The 22,622-nt window shown below is 45.4% G+C and overlaps 1 protein-coding gene across 8 annotated transcripts in view; it reads right to left on the bottom strand.

Moving 5' to 3' along the window:
• Nucleotides 1-22,622, bottom strand: part of Abcc5 (ATP binding cassette subfamily C member 5) — a 101,481-nt gene that overhangs the window by 65,952 nt on the left and 12,907 nt on the right. For 2 of the 8 annotated variants that reach the window (XM_052159263.1, XM_052159264.1), the window contains exons 3-9: nt 9,417-9,574; nt 9,075-9,230; nt 8,047-8,194; nt 3,319-3,552; nt 2,983-3,156; nt 2,290-2,437; nt 597-745 (exon numbers count right to left, since the gene is read on the bottom strand). In XM_052159263.1, coding sequence (XP_052015223.1) covers nt 597-745; nt 2,290-2,437; nt 2,983-3,156; nt 3,319-3,552; nt 8,047-8,194; nt 9,075-9,230; nt 9,417-9,574 — 1,167 coding nt within the window. Of the gene's footprint in view, nt 1-596; nt 746-2,289; nt 2,438-2,982; nt 3,157-3,318; nt 3,553-4,278; nt 4,596-4,755; nt 4,853-4,872; nt 5,833-8,046; nt 8,195-9,074; nt 9,231-9,416; nt 9,575-22,622 lie in introns of those variants that run through there. The other 6 variants (XM_052159270.1, XM_052159265.1, XM_052159268.1 and 3 more) reach the window with 6 other exon arrangements.

Below are 22,622 nucleotides of genomic sequence, written 5' to 3'. Positions count from 1 at the left end.
TCAAGTCATCAGGCGACGTGGAAAGTGCCTTATGTCCACCTCATCAGCCTCAATCACAGTTTAAAGTTTCATTTTTAAATTGTGTGTGTGTGTGTGTGTGTGTGTGTGTGTGAGAGAGAGAGAGAGAGAGAGAGAGAGAGAGAGAGAGAGAGAGAGTACATATATATAAATGTGGTGTCCTCAGAGCCCAGAGGTGTCAGATCTGGAACTGGAGTTACGGCTGGTTCCGAGTAGCCCGCTATGGGTGCTGGAAACTGAACTGTAGTCCTTCCTCTGCAAGAGCAATAACCTCAACCTCTGGGCCATTTCTTCAGCCCACATTTTTATTTTAAAAGTAGGGTTTTTGTTTTGTTTTGAATGAGACTTTTACCTAAAACTCTTCATAAACATGAAACACGGGTTCATGTTTTTACATTTACAAAATTAAACCAAATGAAATAAGCCACATTACTCCTGTATAAGGGACAGTGCCGTTTTCCTCCACTTCTCGACTCAGTGATACGAATGAAGGAAATACTTAATTCCTGGTAGCAGTCCCAAGTGAAGTAACAAGAGGAGACACGAGCTCTGCATAGAACGTCTCTGACTGTTCTTACCTGTGCTGCCGTCAGATCGTAGCCCAGGGTCATGTGAACGGAGAACGTCACCACACTGGCGATCACCACGACGATCGGAGCCACGCCAACAGTGACGCTCTGAAAGTACCCTGCCTTCTCCAGTATCCGACGCTCCTCCTCTCGGATTTCTATTGAAAAGCAACCCATCCTCAAAGCAAGTCAAACACACGTTGGGATTCTGCTACTCCACCACCAAACAAGAAGCAGGTCTCAACTACAAATAACTCTTTTGTATTTTGGTTTTTTGTGTTTGTTTAAAACAGGCTCTTGCTATGTAGTCTGGGTTTATCCTAAAACGTAGATTTTCCTTCTTCAGCCTCCTAAGTGTTATGATGCTAGGATGCCGTTTAATGTACTATCAACTCTGTTCTTGTCAGTTCTGTAGGCTGGACCTAGGGCCTCACACGTGCTGGGTAAGCACTGCGCACACCCCCCAGCCTAGGTCTATTGATCCCCCATCATTACAATGGACCGAGTTACAAGAAGAAATCTGAAAGAAAGCAACTATAACACTAGTACTCTAGTCGCCTGCCTTTGACATGCTTAAGTCTACTGGGTTTCATAAAAAGAACGCGTTATTTGCACCTAGGCCTAGTGGCTTCCTCTGCCCCTAGCGGCTTTCTCTGCATATCTGGTTCCTGCTTGTTCTGTACTCTAGGGATGCCTGCCCACCTTATAGGGTGCAGAGTCCAGACAAGCCCCTAAAGGGTTAACCAGAGAAAACAAACCAGCTGCCTTGATACTAACAAGACACTTTTTATTCTGTTTAAAAACTGTATTAATGTTTACAACATTTATTGTCAGTTACTATGTCACTAAGTCCATTAGCAGCCCATATACACTTTTTACTTAAATTGAGGTTACATATTCTTTTTTTTTTTTAACTTCTCCATCTTAAATGCCACTGTTTTTAAGGCCCAGCCTCCCTATTCCTGTTCTGAAGGGTTTAAACGCCAGTGTCCCGTCGGGGACCCTGAAGGGCTTGTGCTGGTGTTTAAACGCCAGTGTCCCGTCAGGGACCCTGAAGGGCTTGTGCTGGTGTTAAGGCCAGTGTCCCATTAGGGACCCTGACAGGCTTGTGCTGCGAGTATACATCCCATGCTTATGCCTGCACTGAACTTAAAATGACTGGAGCCAGCGCTGAGAACACTGCAATTAAGGCCATCATTTCAAAAGACGACAAAAGGAGTCCCAAGTCACAGAGGCAGGTGCTCAGTCCAGGCATCTCGAAGCCCAGCTCATACCTCGGGGTCACACAATGACCTCCGGCACCCATACAAATACAACCACAGAATAGACAGGCTCTCAGCAATCATCTGTCAGTGCCTTCTAAGCTAGGTCAAAAACCATGTACTGGGTAAGTGGAGAATTTGCATATATTATGATTGCTAGATTTGTCCATACTATTCTAGCTAGTGATAGCATCTCAGGCAAAACCAGTTTCCCAAGTTCAAATCCCTGAGATCTTGTCTAAATATAAAAGATTCTATATGAAGATATTAGACATCAGAAGTCTAGTTTCCAATGTGCTTAGGAAGCAAAGTACATGAATGAACAGACCCAAAGAGTCCAAAACCCCTCCACCACACACAAGACTCCAAAATCCCTCTGCCACAAACACAAGAGTCCAAAACCCCTCCTCCACACACACAAGGAAAATCTTTAAACTCACTTTGAACACACTGAGAAAACGCTTTGACCCAGGCATACATTTTAATAAATTTAATGTAGGTGAGAACTTCATTCATCTTCTGGACACGGTTATCTGTGGCAGCTACGCACTTTCTCCTGAAATATGCAGTTAGCCGTGACACGAACATCTGGAAGGAAAAGCAGCGCCCTGTCAGACTGAAGCACCTCTGGACCTGCCTTGCAATAGTCTCAGCCATACGGGCATATAGCCCGTTCCTGGGGCAAACCTGGTTTCACATGGTTGTGCTATTGTTCAACTAAAGGGATCTTTAGAGTTAGACAATATTTAATTCTCATCTCCTTGTAGAGTGACGATGGCAACGGATGGCAACTACTGACCAGATCTCACAGACACTGGTGCCACCATGGTAGAATCAGGCCAGTCATGTCAGCACCAGTAACTCCTGTGTTAGTACCTTGAGGTGTATTTACCCAGAGCCTTCTGATCCACCCACTCACTCTGCCTTTCCATGGTGCCTGTCTTTTATGCAAATGACTCCTTACGGCCTCCCAAGCCAAAGTTCTGTCCAGGTGAACTGAGCACCATCAAGCGTCAGACTTTTCCAACTACCTTCTTTGAGAAGACGTCTATCTTCTTTCTTTAACCCAGTACAAGTACTTTATCTATCCCACACGAAGAAGCTACCACAATACAGCCAAAAGGTTCATTTACCATTGCTGGATAGAAGAGGGTAAAAACCGCCGATCCCAGGAAGCCTGTCGGTCCTAGAATGATTACATTATAAATCATGCCCAAGATGGCAACAACAGGTCCTCCGGCCAGCAAGCTGCCCACAGCGGCTGCCTCAAACATCCTTTGCCCATCATTGGAGCAGATATTGATGAGCTGTAAGATATAACAAATAGTGAGGAAACCTGTAGGACAGGACACAGGTCACTATATTCAGGAGAAAGGTCAAGAACAGAGCAGGGCCCAAGGAAAAGTGGAACTCAGGCTGAGAGCTTGTTCTGGGTTGCTCCGGGTACAAAGCAGGGGCTCTGAACTCACCTCCCCCAGGGACTTTTCTTTAATGTTCTTTAACTTCAGGATCTTCTTGAACGCCATAGTCAGGATAGCCCCCCGCAACCGGACACCAGTTCGATAATTCAATGCCCAGGTCAGTGCAAGTGACCAGGAGCGTACAACTTCTGTCAGGAGGAGGCCTAATACTAGCAGCAAGCTGTACTGCAGGTTAGACTCTGCTGCCTGGGTGTACTCCAAGAGGTGCTTCACCACAAAGGCCTATAGGGAAAAACATACACCAAAGTCAACACCGCCCACAGTGACCTCACACAATACCACAGTGTTATGTTAGGTTAGAAAGAGCATTGTTCCACAGTACAACGTTCAGTGTATACGCAAACAAAAATTGTGTTGTTGGACCAAATATTACCAGCAATCTGCCCACAAGTGAAGGGCAGAGGGATCATTTGCTTTTCTCCTGAAGGGCGCCATCATGACCATTACTCTTTCTAATATAACATAAACCTGTCCATGAGCTGCAATTCATTCTAAACACATGGTCATCCAAAGGTATATATTGACCTTATTCCAGTATCTTCACACATGGCTACATCTCTTTACATAAAACCAAGACCTTTCTCTGTACCCTTCCACACGTGCTTACTTGATTAAAAAGGAACAGTGTACCTACAGTTGTACGGAAGAGTGGGAAGTGCAAAACACCCCTGAAAACAAACACGGGCAGTTTAATAGGACAGAAGAGAGCAAACAATGCAAGCTATCAAGCTCCAGCGTCCCTCCCTCTGGCCCTCCCCACGCCCACTCCCTCTCAAAAACAAAAACATGTTACCTCAGGTAGCATATGTCTAACACCACCTGCAGGGAGGGAAGACAGCCAGCCCCCAGAAACCACGAGTGTCACCTCCAGCCCAGCTCTGAGGTCCTGCAACGCCGGAGCACACACTCACACAGGCACATTCAGCAATAGCAGTAAATACCAGGAAGTGGGAAGCAGTGTACTTTTATTGAAAATGAAATATATATTTAAAGATACCATCTTCAAAGAGCATCTCACAAACACAGTACATTAGCAGGGGCGTCGGGAACATTCGGTGGGGACATACAGAGTGGTACAGGGATAGCCATCACACAGATGGGCTGGGCTGCCTCCCACTTGCCACTATACACAGCAGAGGAAATGCATGGCAGCACCACATCTGCTTCCAGAGTCTGCAGTATAAGACATCAGGATGGCAGCTCTCACCGACTGGGAATCCCGAAGCTGCAATGAAGTAGATTCTCTAGCAATAAAGACCTTGCTGCTAAAGAAAGAAGATTAAGAAAAAAACAAAAAAAAAACAAAAATGGAAAATTCCCTAAAGAGGCAGTACCCTGCTTAAACTGCATGCTGCTGGCACACTAAGCTGTGAGGAAACACTCCGCCCCGACAGGCTGCGAGATTCTCCGCCTGCTGGGCAGGATGCTGGCCCCTTCGGAGTCTTTGAGTCCTGGTAGCTAGAATTGATGTTGGCAAAACCCAAACCAAACCATAACACAAGAAAGCCAAGCCAGGGCCCACCTTAAAGGGGAAAAAAAAAAAAAGAAATTAAACCCATATACCCGTCTACCCTGGTTGGTACAGCAAGGAGTCCTGTCTGCAGCTCTAAGACACTAAATGGCAACAACAAAGGCAGATGTAGCAACCTGTAGAGCCTCCGCTGAATTCCAGAAGCCAGATTTCTGGGGTAATTAGTCTCTTTCAGTTTTTCTGAAAGTAACTTAATATCAAATTGCCTGCTAGGTCCTAGGAGATCTCCTAGGGTCATGTCAAGTCACAGTAAATAATCTGATCAAATAGGGGATTTCAGATATTGAGAACTACTGTAATCCACCTTTACCCTCTGGCAGAAATTTTAGAACCCACGTTTGGTCCTCACTGCATAGATCAACTAGCAAGAAGATTGGCTTCTTTTCCAGTATGCATCCAAAATGTGGAACCCGGTCTCGAGGCCAAAGCCTCTCCTCCTGTGGTGGAGCAACTCAGTAAGACGGCCTGCGGTGAGTCATGCCCACACGGCAGCAGTGGGGAGCAGTCTCCGAGCAGCCAGCGGCGTTTGTGTGGACTCCTTCCTTCCTATACCTTAGGATGCCCCCTCTGCAGCACTGGATAAGCAATCGGCCCCTCCCAGAGAGAAGGGAGGGTGAAAGACATACGGATGTTTACACTATGCAAAACTTTCCAAGGGGAAAAGATGAAAGAGGTAACAAGTGTCCAACACAAGGCTTTAAAAAGCAACGACATTTCAAATGAGTTTGTATGGGAGAAAGAAAAGCAGTTTTTCATGAAAAATTCAAACAAATTCAGGTTTATTTTAAAGTCCTAAGTTTATCATTTATGCCTAAGCTAATTGGGAGGAAACTGAAGGTTGTCAGCGTAGCTATCTTGCTGGGGAAGGCATTCCCAGTGAATAAACATTACCTTACCTGAGCTCTTGGCGAGAGATTCTGCCCAGCTTGACTCTCTCATTCTGACCGAAGAACACAGCCATCCTGAAAATTCTAAAGAACAGCTTCTGTCACTGGTCCCACTACAGAGACACTCCCCCCAAGTCCAGATCCTGACAGCACTGAGCAAGCTGTGGCTGGAGAGAGGCTGGAGGGTGGGAACTTACCTCTCTCAAGGCTTCCCAATGCCCTTTCCCCACAAGGCCTGGAGCAGAGTTAGCATTCACCAAGAGATGGCACTGCAGAAGTCAGCCTTCTCTAGCAAGTCTAGGGTGGGTGCTAACTCCTCAGTCACAAGTCCTAGGTCAGGCCTGGACTTCTAAAACTAACTTAGCCTAAGAAGGCCCCCAAAGCATTTCATAAATGTAGTGATTTGGCTCTGCATTTTGAGGATGGCCTATACCCTTATAAATACTGGCACTGTGCTAGAACTTTCTTGGTCCTGAGGCACCTAACATAGAACAGGAGTGCTGGTTGCCAGACTGTTCTGAGGTCAGCATCAACTGACCAAATTTTTAAAAAACAATGCACATAATAAATACAACCTGACTGTGTTTCATTTGTTCTGTGTATGACCACCAAGGCTCAACGAGACCTAACATAATGCCCCATGTATGGAGTGTATAATTTAGGGTAAGATTTTGGTAAGAACGGAACAAGCCAATCTGAAAATCATGCCCAATTTAGAAAATGTGCAAAATCTAACAATGGATTTCCTCAGAAGGACTCACAGGTTTGTTCACTGCTAATATTAATTTCATTTATTTTTTCAAAACCAGCCTGATTCTCCAATTTCCAGTCAAAAAAGAATTTATTGGGATTGGGGTTCCAAAATAGACATCTACATTGTTTACACTTGCACATCTGTTTCACAAAGAGAGACAACAGACAAGCCCACAGCTCTCTCAGGCCTATTGACTTCCCAGGGTTCTTCCCACAACGGCAGCAGAGGGAGATGTGCCACGTGTTTCTTTTATGGAAAGGCACCCAGCTCTCCATGGGCCTAGAAGCATTCTCTAGAAGTTAGCATCCCGGTTGCTGCATCAGAATTGAAAGATTAGTAACTTAACAGATGCGCAAAGGCATAACCTTCAAGACACCAAAGTGAGCATGCATTCTGCAATTACTTTTTGTGGAGTAAAAACTTTATCCCTTCAATCCAGGACTTTTTTGTTTTTTGTTTTTTGTTTTTTGTTTTTTAAGAAAGGGGGAAATAAAGAATTAAGAAAGCCCATTATGATATTATTGAGAAATTCTATACTACCCAGATGAAAGAACTGTGTGAAGAGTCAGAGCGGCCACCAGCTCTGTAGTGATACAATGACAGAAGCTCTTCTCGGGGGATGCTGGCTCTATGGAACACACACCATTTTGGCTAATAACATTTCAGTTATATGGTCCCTTTTACTTAAAACTTATATAAAAGTGTTAGTTGGTCAATTAAGAAACCTAATACCAAAACTTTTTTTAAAAGATCATATATTAAAAGAGGAAAAACAAAATAAAAAACAAAAAAACCTCCAAAGTGTACATTAGTTTCGCCTAGTGACCATGCATCTTAAACACATACTTACCCACACATGGGAAACGCACAGTCTAAACAGTACTACTGCTCCGATGCCTCAAGGCAAATATGTAGAGAATAAATTCAATCACAATCTCAAGTGTCAGGCAGCACAGAAATGCAAGAAAGGATGCCCCGGAAATCCTGCCCAAAGCTCCCCTAGTTACTGCTTCATCCACACAGGCTCGGTAGAAACCACAGCGGCCGCCCCGAATCTGCCAGTTAGCGCTATATATAAAACTTGAAACAGACTCTCAAAAACCCTGGTAGGTTTCTAGCTTCTTTAGGGAGCACTTGTGATAGAGTCAGGCACCTGGTATGGCACCAACATAAGCTGCTAGCCCATGCCACTCAAGGCTCCGTTTACCCACTCACAGCACTGCCAAGACATGGCTGTCCTGAGACTGTGGCTTCATGGCAGCACTTAATCAACAAGCAGGTATTGTGTGGAACCAGGATCCGCTCAGACTCTGCAGCCCCAGGACAACAAGTCAGCAGTGTCCTCTGCTGCTCTCTGTTCTTCACGGTCTAGCTGACAAGCCGCCACTCACTCCAAACCCACTGGTCCTATTCAGTAGCCCTAGAAGCATCTCTAAGGCTGCTAACTAGCTCAAAAATAATCATTACCTCTGCAACAGAAAAATAGGGTTATAGCTGGCCGAGGCCCAGCCTGGAGAGGCTCAGAAAGGATAGTCAGAACTTACTGGTCCACTGAAGCCAGCCAACTGCGTGATCATCAGGCACACGATGGACAGGATGAGCCGGGTGCGGCAAAAGATCCACACAACCCTCCGCAGGGAGGCGGCGTCTGGCCCGACTTCTTTCAGCTCTTCTTGCCACAGTCTCTCTAGTCTTAACAAGGGCACGTATCCTAGGTTACACATCTCCCCAGGGAAATGACACACCACAGCCCCCTTCCTGACAGCGCAGGCTCTGTTGTTGCATACACAACTCTCTCCTTTAAAATTAAGCACATAGCCTACATCCTGTACAGAAAAATTCCCTTCCTGGCCTATGTGGATTGACTCCCAAAAGGGAGTATCTGAAATACAAAACACAAGAAGAGCAGGAGCCTTTACTTCCGCTCCTCAAAGGTCTCTCCCTGAATAAAGTTTGTGGATAAAAACTTCCTTTTGCAAGGGCACCAACCCTTTCTGAAGGATCCTGTGATAAAATGCAAAGCTACAAACTAGACTTTAATCAGACAATCAGCTACCACCAAAAATATACTGAGTCACAAGGCAGCAACAAAATCTCCCTGGAGGCTCAGAAAGTTCTAGAAGTGGGGCTAAGAGAGAGAAGGCCCTTGGTTAAAACACAATTAGAGGGGAACAGAGAGAAGGCAAAGAGGAGAGAGGCCACAGGTTGCCCACCCCAGCTGAAGGTCTTAGTGGGTGCGGGGCTTTAGACTCCACACTGCTGGCCCACCCACTAGCCCAAGCCTAGCACCCACTGCTGGCCCACCCACTAGCCCAGGCCTAGAACCCATTGCTGGCCCACCCAGTAGCCCAGGCCTAGCACCCACTGCTGGCCCACCCACTAGCCCAAGCCTAGCACCCACTGCTGGCCCACCCACTAGCCCAGGCCTAGCACCCACTGCTGGCCCACCCACTAGCCCAGGCCTAGCACCCACTGCTAGCCCACCCACTAGCCCAGGCCTAGTACCCACTGCTGGTCCACCCACTAGCCCAGGCCTAGCACCCACTATACAGGCTGGACCAGAGATGCCTACCTTCTGCAGTTCACATCAGAAGACTCATACTTGGACAAAGGCCACACGTCCTCCATTAACAGCTCCCCCTTCTTGTGAACCACTTGGGCCAAAGGAGAGAGCCATGAGAAGGTCATGTAGGAGAAAAGTCCAGCATTGTCCACTGGGTGCTGGTGTCTAGAGGAGAAATCCAACCACAAAGTGTCAACACACAACACACAGAGGCTGAGCATAAGTGAAAAACACCCTTAGTAAACAATTCTTGAAAAATGTTAGTCCTCCCCAGCTGTCCTAATTTTAGCCTGAGATTTCAAAACTGCTTTTAGTGCTTTGCAGATGAAACATTAGCCAACAAAGCCTTACTTGGTAGTGGTCCGGAAGGGCTTCAGGGCACTTAAACCATGGTGGTATTTTCCCTTAGTATGCTCTTCATCCAGAATTTGGAGGTGAGAATGCACAGAGATATCCAAGGAAAGACCCTCAACTCGGGCTGCTGTTTCTAGGGCATCTTGGCATTCCAACTGTGATGGGGAGAACAGTTAAGGAGAATTAATATATAGAGAAGAGAGGCTAATCCAGCTGTCTACAACTCAAAATATACCAATAGCAAACTACCTCGTCAGCATTAGAAAACCCTAGGACACAGGGTTAGACACTAAATTTGCATGTTAAGAACCAATTAAAGAACATTCAACCGAACACACACACACACACACAAAGTTTTTTGAGGTTTGTAGAATGGAGTGGAAAGTATAGTTCTCGTATCTGTCAAATGGCCCCCATCTCCTTCTCCTATGTTAGATCTCCTATTGGATAGTACAAGTGTTATATCAACAGGCCAGTGCTGATGCAGTAACTGAAATCCACGTTACACTAGGCTCATTCTTTATGTCACACATTCAAAACATAAATTTTTTATAACTCAAATCTTTTATCATGGGCTAGGGATATAACCCAATGGTAGAGTACTTCCCTAGAATACATGAGACCCTAGGGTTGAACCCTGGCATGGGAACAGGAGGGAGGCAAGAGCACAGAAAGCCCTGAATAATTCCCTGCTACCACACACAAAGACAAATTATTTTAAAAATCAAATATTTGATCTTCTGTCTCCTGAGAGTCCTATACTGAAAGCCAATCCTTTCTCCAATAACTGAAAATTATATTGCTAGTTTTCTAGTACAAAATTTCAAAGTCAGTCCCAACTAACCATAAGAGCTGGGATGTCCTGTCTCCCTCTCTCAGCAACAGCAGAGGACAGTGTGGGTGTTCAGCAGGTAGCCCACCCAGGGAACCCAACATTCTCAGTCCTCAATATCCAGTCCCAGTGATGGTTCAACTTGGTTGTTGACTTGACTCTATTTGGAATCTACCCAAGCTCCTGGGCAAGTCAGTCTCGATTGAATCATTTGAAGTGGGGGACCCACCTTAAAGCCAGGTCATTTGAGATAAGGAGACCTACCCTAAATTAGGGCCATACTTTCCGGTGGACGCCCACATAAAATCACAGGGAAGAAGGAAGCTTTTGCTTTCTGCCTGCCTGCTCTCACTCTCAGAGTGAGTTCATCATCCTGTTGCTGAAGCATCCCTTCTCTGATATCAGAACACACTTCTAACGTAGACTGAAGATCAGTTAAGACTTCCAGTCTGAAGGTCTGAACTCCTGGATTCTTGGCCTTTCCATTGACAGATACTGTTGGACAGAAACACATACACATGCACATATGCTCACACACCCTATCAGTTCTGTTCCTTTACAGATACAGACTGATATAGCCACACATACCAACTATACAGCGTGTATGTGCTAGCTTTTTCCGAGGTGGGGCTTATGACAGAAAGGGTGGACCGAGAGGCTGGACACATCCGTTCTCACTTACTCCGCTGGGCAGAGTTTATGCTTTCCTTAGTTTCCTTCTTTCCTTTCTCTCTCATACTGTCACAAATATTTCCAGTAATTATGAGATAGTGACAAATAACAGATCCCCAAATCAAGACAAAGTGGTGCACAAGGTGGCACCCCATCTCCCCACAAGTCTCTAGCTGAATATGCCACCTCTTTTCCAAAAATAGAGAGGCAACTCAAATATCAGAATGGAAAATGTTCTGTGCGTAGGAGTGAGTTGGAAGCTTTGGTCAATCAAATCGAATAGCTTTAATTCATAGAACAATTATCTACCTTCAAATAGCAAAATATTCAGTATCAGGAAATTATACAGTTCTGGGAAACACATTCACTTCTTGTCGGTGGAGAGGTAGACTGGATTTCAAGAAAATAATAGCACAAAATGGCAAATGAGTTGATGGTGGTGGGGTCTTCCATGAAGTCTTCATAAACAATTGAGTGGGCAGAGTCTAAAAAACCATGAATCAATGGGAAGAGGCGTACTAGACACAGGTGTGTGGTTCAGTACATCTAACCACGGCAGAGAAAAAAGAAAACCCACAAAAAGCTATGGGACTGGGAAAAGAGAAAGAGACTCTAAGGCTTTATGTGCACCTGGGACTGTGTGCAGGTGTCATACACCAGTCTTACTTGCACAGATATAGCTGAAGGGACAAAGGATATTAGAATAGCACTTCACAGGCACATAGAATACTACCACATGGACTGTAGGTTGCCATAGAGCAAACCTAAACATTATTAAAGATGGACATCATACAGTGTGTGTAGTCTTTATCACAATGCAATTTAGAGTTCTGAACAAAGACTCCAAGGAAATCCCCATATGCTCAGGAGTCACACATTGCCAAATAATGAAGTAAGACATTACCAAATAGAAAATAGGAAATATTTTTACCTAAATGATAAGAATTTGCAATACATCCAAATACAAGGACGACTGCTAAAGCAGTTAAGTCTGAAACTGTGGCTGATCTATAATATATATACACACACACACACACACACACATACACACAAAACCTATTGTAAGGCAGGGGCTGATATTCTTCAAAGGACCAAAACCAAATATTTTAGACTTTGTGGACCAAGAAACAGCTATTGTAAAAGAAAGCAAATTTCTAAAAATATTTCCTAGAAAATTTACTAGCAACATTCAGGTTGTGATAATAGTTTTCTTTCCTTCTGTTGTTTTCTCACATTATTTTTTCTTTTTATTTTTCTTGCATTTTTTTTTCCAAAACAGGGTCTTGTATATCCCAAGTTGGCCCTGAAACCTCTGTGTAACTGAGAACGACTTGAATGTTTGATCCTCCAGCCTCTATCTCCTAAGTGCTGGGATTACAAGAGTGCATCGCTGTGCCTGAGCTCTAAGGTGCTGTGGACTGGCCCCAAAGTACACATATAAACGTGTACAAACAGATTGGGTAGTAGAACATCTCTACCCTTTTCAGAATTGTTCAAGCTGTTCTGTTATTGATGTCGTTTCTGAGACAGGGTTTCTCTGTGTAGCTCTGCCTGTCCTGGAACTCACTCTGTAGAACAGGCTGGCCTCGAACTCAGAAATCCGCCTGCCTCTGCCTTGAAGTGCTAAGATTGAAAGTATGAATTTGTGGTAACAAGCCTGGCTTGTTTGAATTTAGAAATTCAAACATTCCAAAAGTTCAGTCTCTTTAAAATATCCAAAGTCTAAAATTGTAAAGTTTCTCTAAAATATCCAAGGTCTTATAACTGTGAACTCCTATAAAATAAAAACAAGTGCCATACTTTTTAAGAGAGAAGAGCTCCGACACAGTCACAACCAATTCAGAACAGACCCAAAGTCCACAGGGTCAGCTCTGTGTGAGACATCTGGAACTCACGATCTTCTGGGCTTCAAAGGGCTTGCCACGGCACATGTGTTCATCTCACGGGTTTGGGCTGGTTCCACTCCACAGCTGCTGTTGTTCCTGGTGATCATCCCAGGGTACGAGCATCTCCCAAATGCTATCTGTGGTCTAGTGATGTAAATGGGCCGCTCCTTTACCTACTGGCACTCTGGGCTGTCTTCTGGGACTGACTCAGACACATGATACCAAATCTCAACTTTTCTCCATTATTCCTTTCAACCCTATACCTTGGACTCAACCAAGGCTACACTTTAACCAATTGCTTCTCCCCAACTCTCTTCAGGACCACAAAGTACCAAGCACTGCCTATTCTCTATAACCCTTTCATGCCTTCAAATCTAGTACAGCATGGGTGACATATTAGCAAGTTCAGCTTCCAGCCTAAGATGCAGAGTTGGGCCTTTGAACTGTGTGCTGACCTTGAGGAAACACAGATTTTACCTCAATGATGCTAGGTCTTTTTTTTTTAATGTTCCAAATAGAATTTTTTTTCTTTATTTACATTTCAAACGTTTTCCAGCAGGTCTCCCTTTCAGAAACCCTGTATCCCATCTCCCCTCCCCTGCCTCTATAAAGGTAACCCCCACATCTACCCACTTTCATCTTCCCGCCCTAGCATTCCCCTACATTGGGGCATAGAACACCCTCAGGCCCAAGGGCTTCTCCTCCCACTGATGTCCAACAGCGTCATCCTCTGCCACATATGTGGCCAGTGCCATGGGTCCCTTCATTCTTTGGGAATCTGGCCTGTTGACACCGTTGCTCCCTCCATGGGGCTGCAAACCCCCTCAGCTCCTTCAGTCCCTTCTCCAACTTCTCCATCGGGGACCCCTGAGTTCAGTCCAATGGTTGCCTGCGAGCATCCTCCTGTGGCAGAGCCTCTCAGGAGACAGCCACAGCAGGCTTCCAGCAGCAAGCACTTCCTGGCATCTACAACAGCGTCTGGGTTTGGTGGTTGTATATGGGATGGATCCCCAGGTGGGGCAGTCTCTGGATGGCCTTTCCTTCAGTCTCTGCTCCATACTTTGTCTCAGTATTTCCTCCTGTGAGTAATTTGTTCACCTTTCTAAGAAGCCGGCTCTTCTTAATGACCACTAATTTCTCAGAACTGACTGTCTCAGCAATGCAGAACTTTTATTTTAGTGATTCTGGTCTTGCTAATCATAGCAGATTCTTTAGCCCCAGATGTCCAGAACCATAGACTCTTAAAACTCAAGGTATCCTATGGCTTCGACAGAGAATCTAAGAGACTAACACCCTTTTGCGGCTCCACAAGGCAGGTCTCCACCCTCTGCGCTGCTCTCAACGTTATCTTCCACAGAACAACATGGAGCTCTGGGCCCTAGGCTTTCCCAACCCAAAGTTCTTCCACATCCTCCCCAGAACATGGCAGTGTGTAACGTGACACCCTATTTCTGGCACCACTTAGTTAGGGTTTCTAATGTGGTGATATAACATGACCGAAAGAAGGTTGAGAAGAAATGTGTTTATTTCAGTTTACAGCTTATCTTGGTTACTGTTCTATTGCTGAGAAGAGACATCATGACCAAGGCAACTTATAAAGAAGCATTTAATCAGGAGTTTGCCTAGAGTTCCAGAGGGTGAATCCATGAGCACCATGGCAGGAAGCCATGGTGCTGGGGAACGACTGATAGCAGCTCCTGGTCACAGACAGAGCTAGTGTGAAGCTGGGCTGGTGCGGCGTTCTGCCTCAAAGCCCACTTCTCGTTAGCTGGCGCACCTGTGTTAGTGTTTCTACTGTGGAGAAGACACACTGTTACCATGGCTACTCCTATAAAGGAAGACATTTTCATTAGGACTGGCTTACTGTTTTAGATGTTTATTCATTATTGTCAGGGCAGGAATCATGGCAGCTTGCAAGCTGACAGAAAGAGCTTGAGGGTCCTACATCTCAATCTGCAGGAGGCAGGGAGAAAGCCCCCTCTGCCTGGTTTGAGCCTTTGAAACCTCAAAGCTCACACACAGTAACACAATATCTCCATCACACCACACTTACTCCAACACCTCATAATAATGTAACTCCCTATGAGCCTACTGGGACCACTTATATTCAAGCAATCACACATCTCTTCTACTAAGAGCATACCTTCTAATCCTTCCTAAAGACTCCACCAACTAGGAGCCAAACATTCAAATACATGAGCCTATGGGGCCACCCTCATTCAAACCACCACAAAGTTTGTAATCTGTCATCCAGGGAAGTCAGGACAGGAACTAAAGGCAGGAACCTGGAGGTAAAACACTGATGCAGAGGCCATGGAGGAGTGCTGCTTACCGGCTTGATCTGGAATCTGAATTTGTAAACTTGCCCATGACGTGCTCAGCCTACTTTCTTATAGCAACCAGAACCACCAGACCAGACATGAAACTGCCCACAGTGCACTGGGTCTTTTCACATCCATCATTAATCGGGAAAATGTCCCACAGGCTCACCCATAATATTGAAGGGCATTTTCTCAGCTGAGCCTCCTGTTACCGAATGACTCTAACTTATTGAAATAAAACTAGCAGTGCAGTGTGCCATAAGGCATTAGCACTGAGAATGCTAGAACTGTCACACCTTTACCTGTCTTGTAGCAGTAAGTTCCTGAGTACTTGTGATGCCTGAGACAGTTCTGGACGATGGGGAGAAAACATGGGAGTGCTGATGTGCATAACCCTTCATTTCATTTGCTTCATCAGAAAAAAAAAATCACATCCCAACCTTTTGGCTACTGATAGGACCCAACAATTTAATAAACAAACAAACAAACAAACCTGATGGCATGGGTTTTGTTTCTGTGATCACATTTAATAATATGTTCCATATCTTCCAGTGTTCCTGTTTTCTGTACAGGCAGATATCAAACTCAAAAGAACCTTGCGTGAGAGTTGGCAAGGGTTGTCTGATGCCACAGTGGCGTCAGCTGCATGACAAGAAGACTGGGGCTTTGGAATCTGGACTCCCCAATCGTGTCCTGTCAAAGGCCAGTCATCACAAGCTGACTTACCCCGTGTGACAGTAGCACATAATACCCTATGTAATAAGAGTCCTAAAGTTAAGGAATAAAAAGGTTTCTTATCTAACAATTAACATTTGCTGCTGTTGCTCCATGTCTGATTCTCCCTCACAAACAGTTTCCAGAGGGCAGCCCTGGTGAGTTACTATGCACTGCCCACGTCACAGCAGAGTGAGGGAACACACAGCAGCTGGACACAGGAGCTTCAGACAGACCTCGTGCGAACAAGGAGCAACAGAGGCTTAGATTCTAGCAAGAGCTTTAGAATGCGAGAGAGAGAGAGAGAGAGAGAGAGAGAGAGAGAGAGAGAGAGAGAGCAAAACGCTCAGAGAAAAGGGTTTATTTACCATAATAAAACCATTTTCTCTCGTGGACTTAAGGATCAATCTAAAACTGGAGGCCACAGTACTGTGCAGAGATTTTGAACATGCGTTTTAGAAGACAGGTGTGGGTTGAATGCTGACCCCACCACCTGCCTTCAGCCTGTTACTGGCCACACTGAGCTTCAGAACTCACACTTACTTGTATGTGAACCGATTACACCATGCTGAAAGCAATTAAGATTTCATAAGTGTGCAGCAAACATTTAATACACGGGACCTACATTACCTTTCCATCAAGGGCAATACTTCACTATTTCCTCCGTCCTTAGGTTCTCTGCCCCTCAGCCATGCACTAAGTACCCCTTGTATCTACACCACTGCATGTGTGACACAAGGTGCCTGGAGGGCATTTGCATACAGAGCCTGGCACCTGGCATTGGAAAGTCAAAGGTTGCCTTGCAGGCAGCACAGCCAAGCATCTAATGCTTTGTGACAAATCACTAAAGAGAGTTTTACCCATTCCACTTGTACTTAGAGTCTCTTAATACTTTGCTTATGATTAACAGTAGTGCTGGCTAGCTTTTATATCAACTTGACACAGGATATAGTCATTCTAGCAGGGGAACCTCAATTGAGAAAGTGCTTCTTTCTTGTGGATATGAGATGTCTTGTGGATAGACAAGGATTTTCTTAACTGATCACATATATGGAGGGCTTAGCCCACAGCAGGAGATGCCACCCCTGGGCGGGCATAAGGAAGCAGACTGAGCACCAGGCACTGCCTCAGCATCAGTTCTGCCTCTAGGTTCCTGCCTGGAGGGCCTGCCTGACTCCTTGGATGACAAACTACAAGTGGCTCTCCCTTTTTCTCCCCAAGTTGATTCTTGTTATGGTAGGCTTTTGTTTTGTTTTTTGTTTGTTGTTTATTTTATTTTGCTTTTGTTTTATCATAGCAATAGAAGCCCTAACTAAGAAAATAGCATAATAAACAATTATTCGCTTTGCTCTTTCTTGACTATATAGAACACACTCCATTAGTAGGACCACAAGACTAAAGGATGAAGATCCTAACAATTGCACAGCTACTCAGTTTGCCACAGTTAACTTCACTACTATTTAGAACATGTACCTACTGTTACTGCAGAAGAAGACTCTACTAGCTGTAAATTCTCTATAGTCTAAGGTTGAATGGATTGAAACAGAAATGAAGCAGGAGGAAACTTTACTATATTCGAGCAGTATGTGCTTATATATATGTACAAACATACACAACATAGCAGGGTAGTGCTGAGTCAGTAAGCACTGCAGGGACAGTCAACACCCAGCAGAGATACAGTAAGAGGCTTAGGCTTCACAGCACAATAACACAGCTGGAATTAAAGGGTTACATTAAAATAACGAAGTAGGGCTGGAGAGATGGCTCAGCGGTTAAGAGCACTGACTGCTCTTCCAAAGGTCCTGAGTTCAATTCCCAGCAACCACATGGTGGTTCACAACCATCTATAAAGATATCCGATGCCCTCTTCTGGTGTGTCTGGAAACAGCTACAATGTACTCATATAAATAAAATAATATAAAAAAAAATGACGAAGTAAATGGAAGAAAATTAAATAGTAGCTTAAGCTGAATGAAAGATAGCTTTCTCTTACCCCCAAAAGTCAAAAATGTATCAGAGGTAAGATGGATGGGTTTAGATATAAAAATAAAAACTTATTAAATTAAAATTAGCACTAAAGGAGAGGATAAAGTTAAATGGAAACATAGGTAGTTAATGTATTTATATTGGTAGACTTTTTCTAAAAATATGTATTTTAGTCTATTCATTGAGTAGGTCCTTAATGGCCTACATCTATAAATAGTATTCTAGGGGATAAGGAAATAAGAAGTTAGAAACAGATACATTGTCACCATCAAAAAATATATACTGAAATTCAAGATACAACTACCTACTTTAATAAAAGACAGAGAGAACCCCAGTACCAAAAGGGGAGCTTAAATAAGAGCTTGCCGTGAGACACGCGGTCACTGTGAGAGTCTCAGTCTAACTGAGTCGCGGTCACCGTGAGACACCTAGCTGAGTCGCGGTCACCGTGAGACACCTAACTGAGTCCCAGTCACTGTGAGAGTCTCAGTCTAACTGAGTCCCGGTCACTGTGAGACACCTAACTGAGTCTCGGTCACCGTGAGACACCTAACTGAGTCACGGTCACCGTGAGACACCTAACTGAGTCACGGTCACCGTGAGACACCTAACTGAGTCACGGTCACCGTGAGACACCTAACTGAGTCACGGTCACCGTGAGACACCTAACTGAGTCACCTTCACTGTGGGACACCTAACTGAGTCACAGTCACCGTGGGACACCTAACTGAGTCACAGTCACCGTGAGACACCTAACTGAGTCACGGTCACCGTGAGACACCTAACTGAGTCTCGGTCACCGTGAGACACCTAACTGAGTCACCTTCACCGTGAGACACCTAACTGAGTCACCGTCACCGTGAGACACCTAACTGAGTCACGGTCACCGTGGGACACCTAACTGAGTCACGGTCACCGTGGGACACCTAACTGAGTCACGGTCACCGTGGGACACCTAACTGAGTCACGGTCACCGTGGGACACCTAACTGAGTCACCTTCACCGTGAGACACCTAACTGAGTCACCTTCACCGTGAGACACCTAACTGAGTCACGGTCACCGTGAGACACCTAACTGAGTCACGGTCACCGTGAGACACCTAACTGAGTCACGGTCACCGTGAGACACCTAACTGAGTCACGGTCACCGTGAGACACCTAACTGAGTCACGGTCACCGTGGGACACCTAACTGAGTCACGGTCACCGTGGGACACCTAACTGAGTCACAGTCACCGTGGGACACCTAACTGAGTCACCTTCACCGTGAGACACCTAACTGAGTCACCTTCACCGTGAGACACCTAACTGAGTCACCTTCACCGTGAGACACCTAACTGAGTCACGGTCACCGTGAGACACCTAACTGAGTCACCTTCACCGTGAGACACCTAACTGAGTCACCTTCACCGTGAGACACCTAACTGAGTCACCTTCACCGTGAGACACCTAACTGAGTCACGGTCACCGTGAGACACCTAACTGAGTCACGGTCACCGTGAGACACCTAACTGAGTCACGGTCACCGTGAGACACCTAACTGAGTCACGGTCACCGTGGGACACCTAACTGAGTCACGGTCACCGTGGGACACCTAACTGAGTCACAGTCACCGTGGGACACCTAACTGAGTCACCTTCACCGTGAGACACCTAACTGAGTCACCTTCACCGTGAGACACCTAACTGAGTCACCTTCACCGTGAGACACCTAACTGAGTCACGGTCACCGTGAGACACCTAACTGAGTCACCTTCACCGTGAGACACCTAACTGAGTCACGGTCACCGTGAGACACCTAACTGAGTCACCTTCACCGTGAGACACCTAACTGAGTCACAGTCACCGTGAGACACCTAACTGAGTCACGGTCACCGTGGGACACCTAACTGAGTCACGGTCACTGTGAGAGTCTCAGTCTAACTGAGTCTCGGTCACCGTGAGACACCTAACTGAGTCCCGGTCACTGTGAGAGTCTCAGTCTAACTGAGTCTCGGTCACCGTGAGACACCTAACTGAGTCTCGGTCACCGTGAGACACCTAACTGAGTCGCGGTCACCGTGAGACACCTAACTGAGTCACGGTCACCGTGGGACACCTAACTGAGTCCCGGTCACCGTGAGACACCTAACTGAGTCCCGGTCACCGTGAGACACCTAACTGAGTCACGGTCACCGTGGGACACCTAACTGAGTCCCGGTCACCGTGGGACACCTAACTGAGTCCCGGTCACTGTGAGAGTCTCAGTCTAACTGAGTCTCGGTCACCGTGAGACACCTAACTGAGTCCCGGTCACCGTGAGACACCTAACTGAGTCGCGGTCACCGTGAGACACCTAACTGAGTCACGGTCACCGTGGGACACCTAACTGAGTCCCGGTCACTGTGAAACACCTGAGTCACAGTCACTGTGAGACACCTAACTGAGTTGAGGTCACTGGAAGAATACTGAAAACAGTTAATGCCTTCTGGATGAAACATCTCCACAATTTCATTGCATAGAGGAACATTTTCCAAAGAAGGGGTAATAATTTAAACCCAACAGTTTCTAGAACCCAAATGTAAGAATAATGATTAAATTACTGTACACGTCACTGCAGCTCAGTGCTGTCAGACAGACACAGAGCAAGCCTCAGCCCACACCACAATTTCATGCAGTCTGAAATTCTCACCATCCTTATAAAGATAATATTTTAATATCTTTTACTTAACACATCATAAAAAGTATCACCTTTTTAACATATTATCACTATAACATTATCGGAATTTTCTTAATGAGGAATTGTTTTCTGTGGTAAAATTTAGTATTTTGTTCTTGGGGCAAGCTCAGTTTCCACTGGAAATGTTTCAGATGTTCCAGAGCCATGTGTGGCTAGCAGCAACTATAACTGGGCAATGCACAGTTCTCAAATGAGGGTGGTTTTGTTGTTTTCCCAGAGGATATTTGGAGACAAGTGTCACTTTCACCAATAGGGAGTGCTGCCAGCTGTTCTAGGCAGAGGCAGGGAAGTTGATGGACGGTCTACACTGCACAGGGTCACCCACAAGGAAAACTCTTTATGCTACAATGTCAGTAACACTGAGGTAAGCAAAGATTGCTAAACAGATAAGGCAGTACATAGTACACACTAATCTAAAAGAAGGGATTTTATGAGGCCTTTTAAAAAATGTTATAATGCTTTAAATCCTTTTCAGAAGTAATTGTTTAAAAGGGGATCTCAAGTAGCCAAGGCTGGTCATGACTGTAATATGCAGCCAGGTGTGCCCTTAAACTTTCGATCCTCCTGGGACCCCTCCAGTGCTCACAGTGGTCACAGGCATGACCACCACACTAGGCTTACGTGGTGCTGAGAAGGGAGCCCAGGGATCACACACACACACACACACACAGCCTAGTAAATGAGCACATCTTCAAGCTCCCAGAAGTAGCTCTGCAAAGCTTTTCCTGAGACGAGCGAGCCAAGGAGTGCAGTCAAAGGTTCTCAGTGGCCAGACGCCCAGTCACACACACAGGCACTGTAGCAGAGACCTTCCCAAAGGGACAGGGAGGTGGCAAGGACCCAACGAGAAGACACTGCTGCTGCTTGTGTCTGCTCTACAGCTACGTGACTTGCACATACTGAACACCTTACTACTGAGGCGATGAGGAGGAGGGGATAGAGACTCTGCAAAGCCAAACAGGGACAAAAGTTAAAGTCTAGATTCTGCTAAAACACAGCTAGAGGTCAAAGACCTGCATTCGCGTGCCTAGCTGGAAAGGTCCAGAAACAGCCAGCCGGCCCACAGCACACAGAGCTGCCAGCCAGGGTCCTCTCCCCCTTGTGGGTATTACATTTACCATCTTACGTTTGCCATCTTGCACTTGTCATAATTCATGCACCTATCAAATGCACAGCCGCTGCATGCCTGGGCTGCCTGTCTCATTCCAGGCTGCCAATCTGCTGACAGGGCACAATGTGCTTGCCCTGCAATCATCGGGGACCAGGAATCATTCATTCCCCCTTAGAGCAATCCAAAGCCTTCCTGACAAGCCTGGCACCCTGGGAAAACAGACCCATGTCAGCTCATATTCCCATGCCACCTGTTAGTACAAGTCATAAATAAGGGCAAATACATAAAGCCAAAGGACACGATATGGTGTCAGCATGGTAAAAGAGGTATTTTCTACAGGCTGTAATCCAGTATTACCTCACAATGAGGAAGAACTTAAGTTGTTGCATAAGCTTGATCTGAAGCAATTAATTCAACGTTCGTATCACAATGGGTGGACAGAGGTCTGAGATTAAATTTGTTAATACCATGATTAAGTTTCAAATGATTAAACTGAAAATGAATCACAGGATGAGGAACTACTTGGAGCTTAAGGCTGAAGGCAGTGGTTCTCAACCTTCCTAAGGCTGCCACCCTCTAATACCGTTCCTCGTGCTGTGGGACCCCAACCACAACATTATTTTTGTTGCAAGTTCATAACTGTAATGTTGTTACTGGTATGAATTATAGTGTAAATATCTTAATTCAGGATGCAGTCCCTGTGAAAGGGTCATTTAACCTCCAAAGGGCTGTGACCCACAGGTTGAGAACCACTGGCTTAAGGTGTAAGACCTGCCTTTATTCCATGAGATCTCAGTATTCCCAGGGTAGCCACATCAGGAAGCTTTAAAACTCCACCAATAACTTGATTCCACTGCAGAGACTTCTGTACCCTATTACTTTTTAATACTCTACAAATGACTTTAATACACAGTCTGACTTGAAAACTACTGATTTAGATACTAAGATTTGTAAATGTTGATGA

Source organism: Apodemus sylvaticus, chromosome 15, assembly GCF_947179515.1.
Source record: "Apodemus sylvaticus chromosome 15, mApoSyl1.1, whole genome shotgun sequence".
NCBI classification, from domain to species: domain Eukaryota; kingdom Metazoa; phylum Chordata; class Mammalia; order Rodentia; family Muridae; genus Apodemus; species Apodemus sylvaticus.
This window is presented reverse-complemented; position numbering and strand designations above follow the sequence as displayed.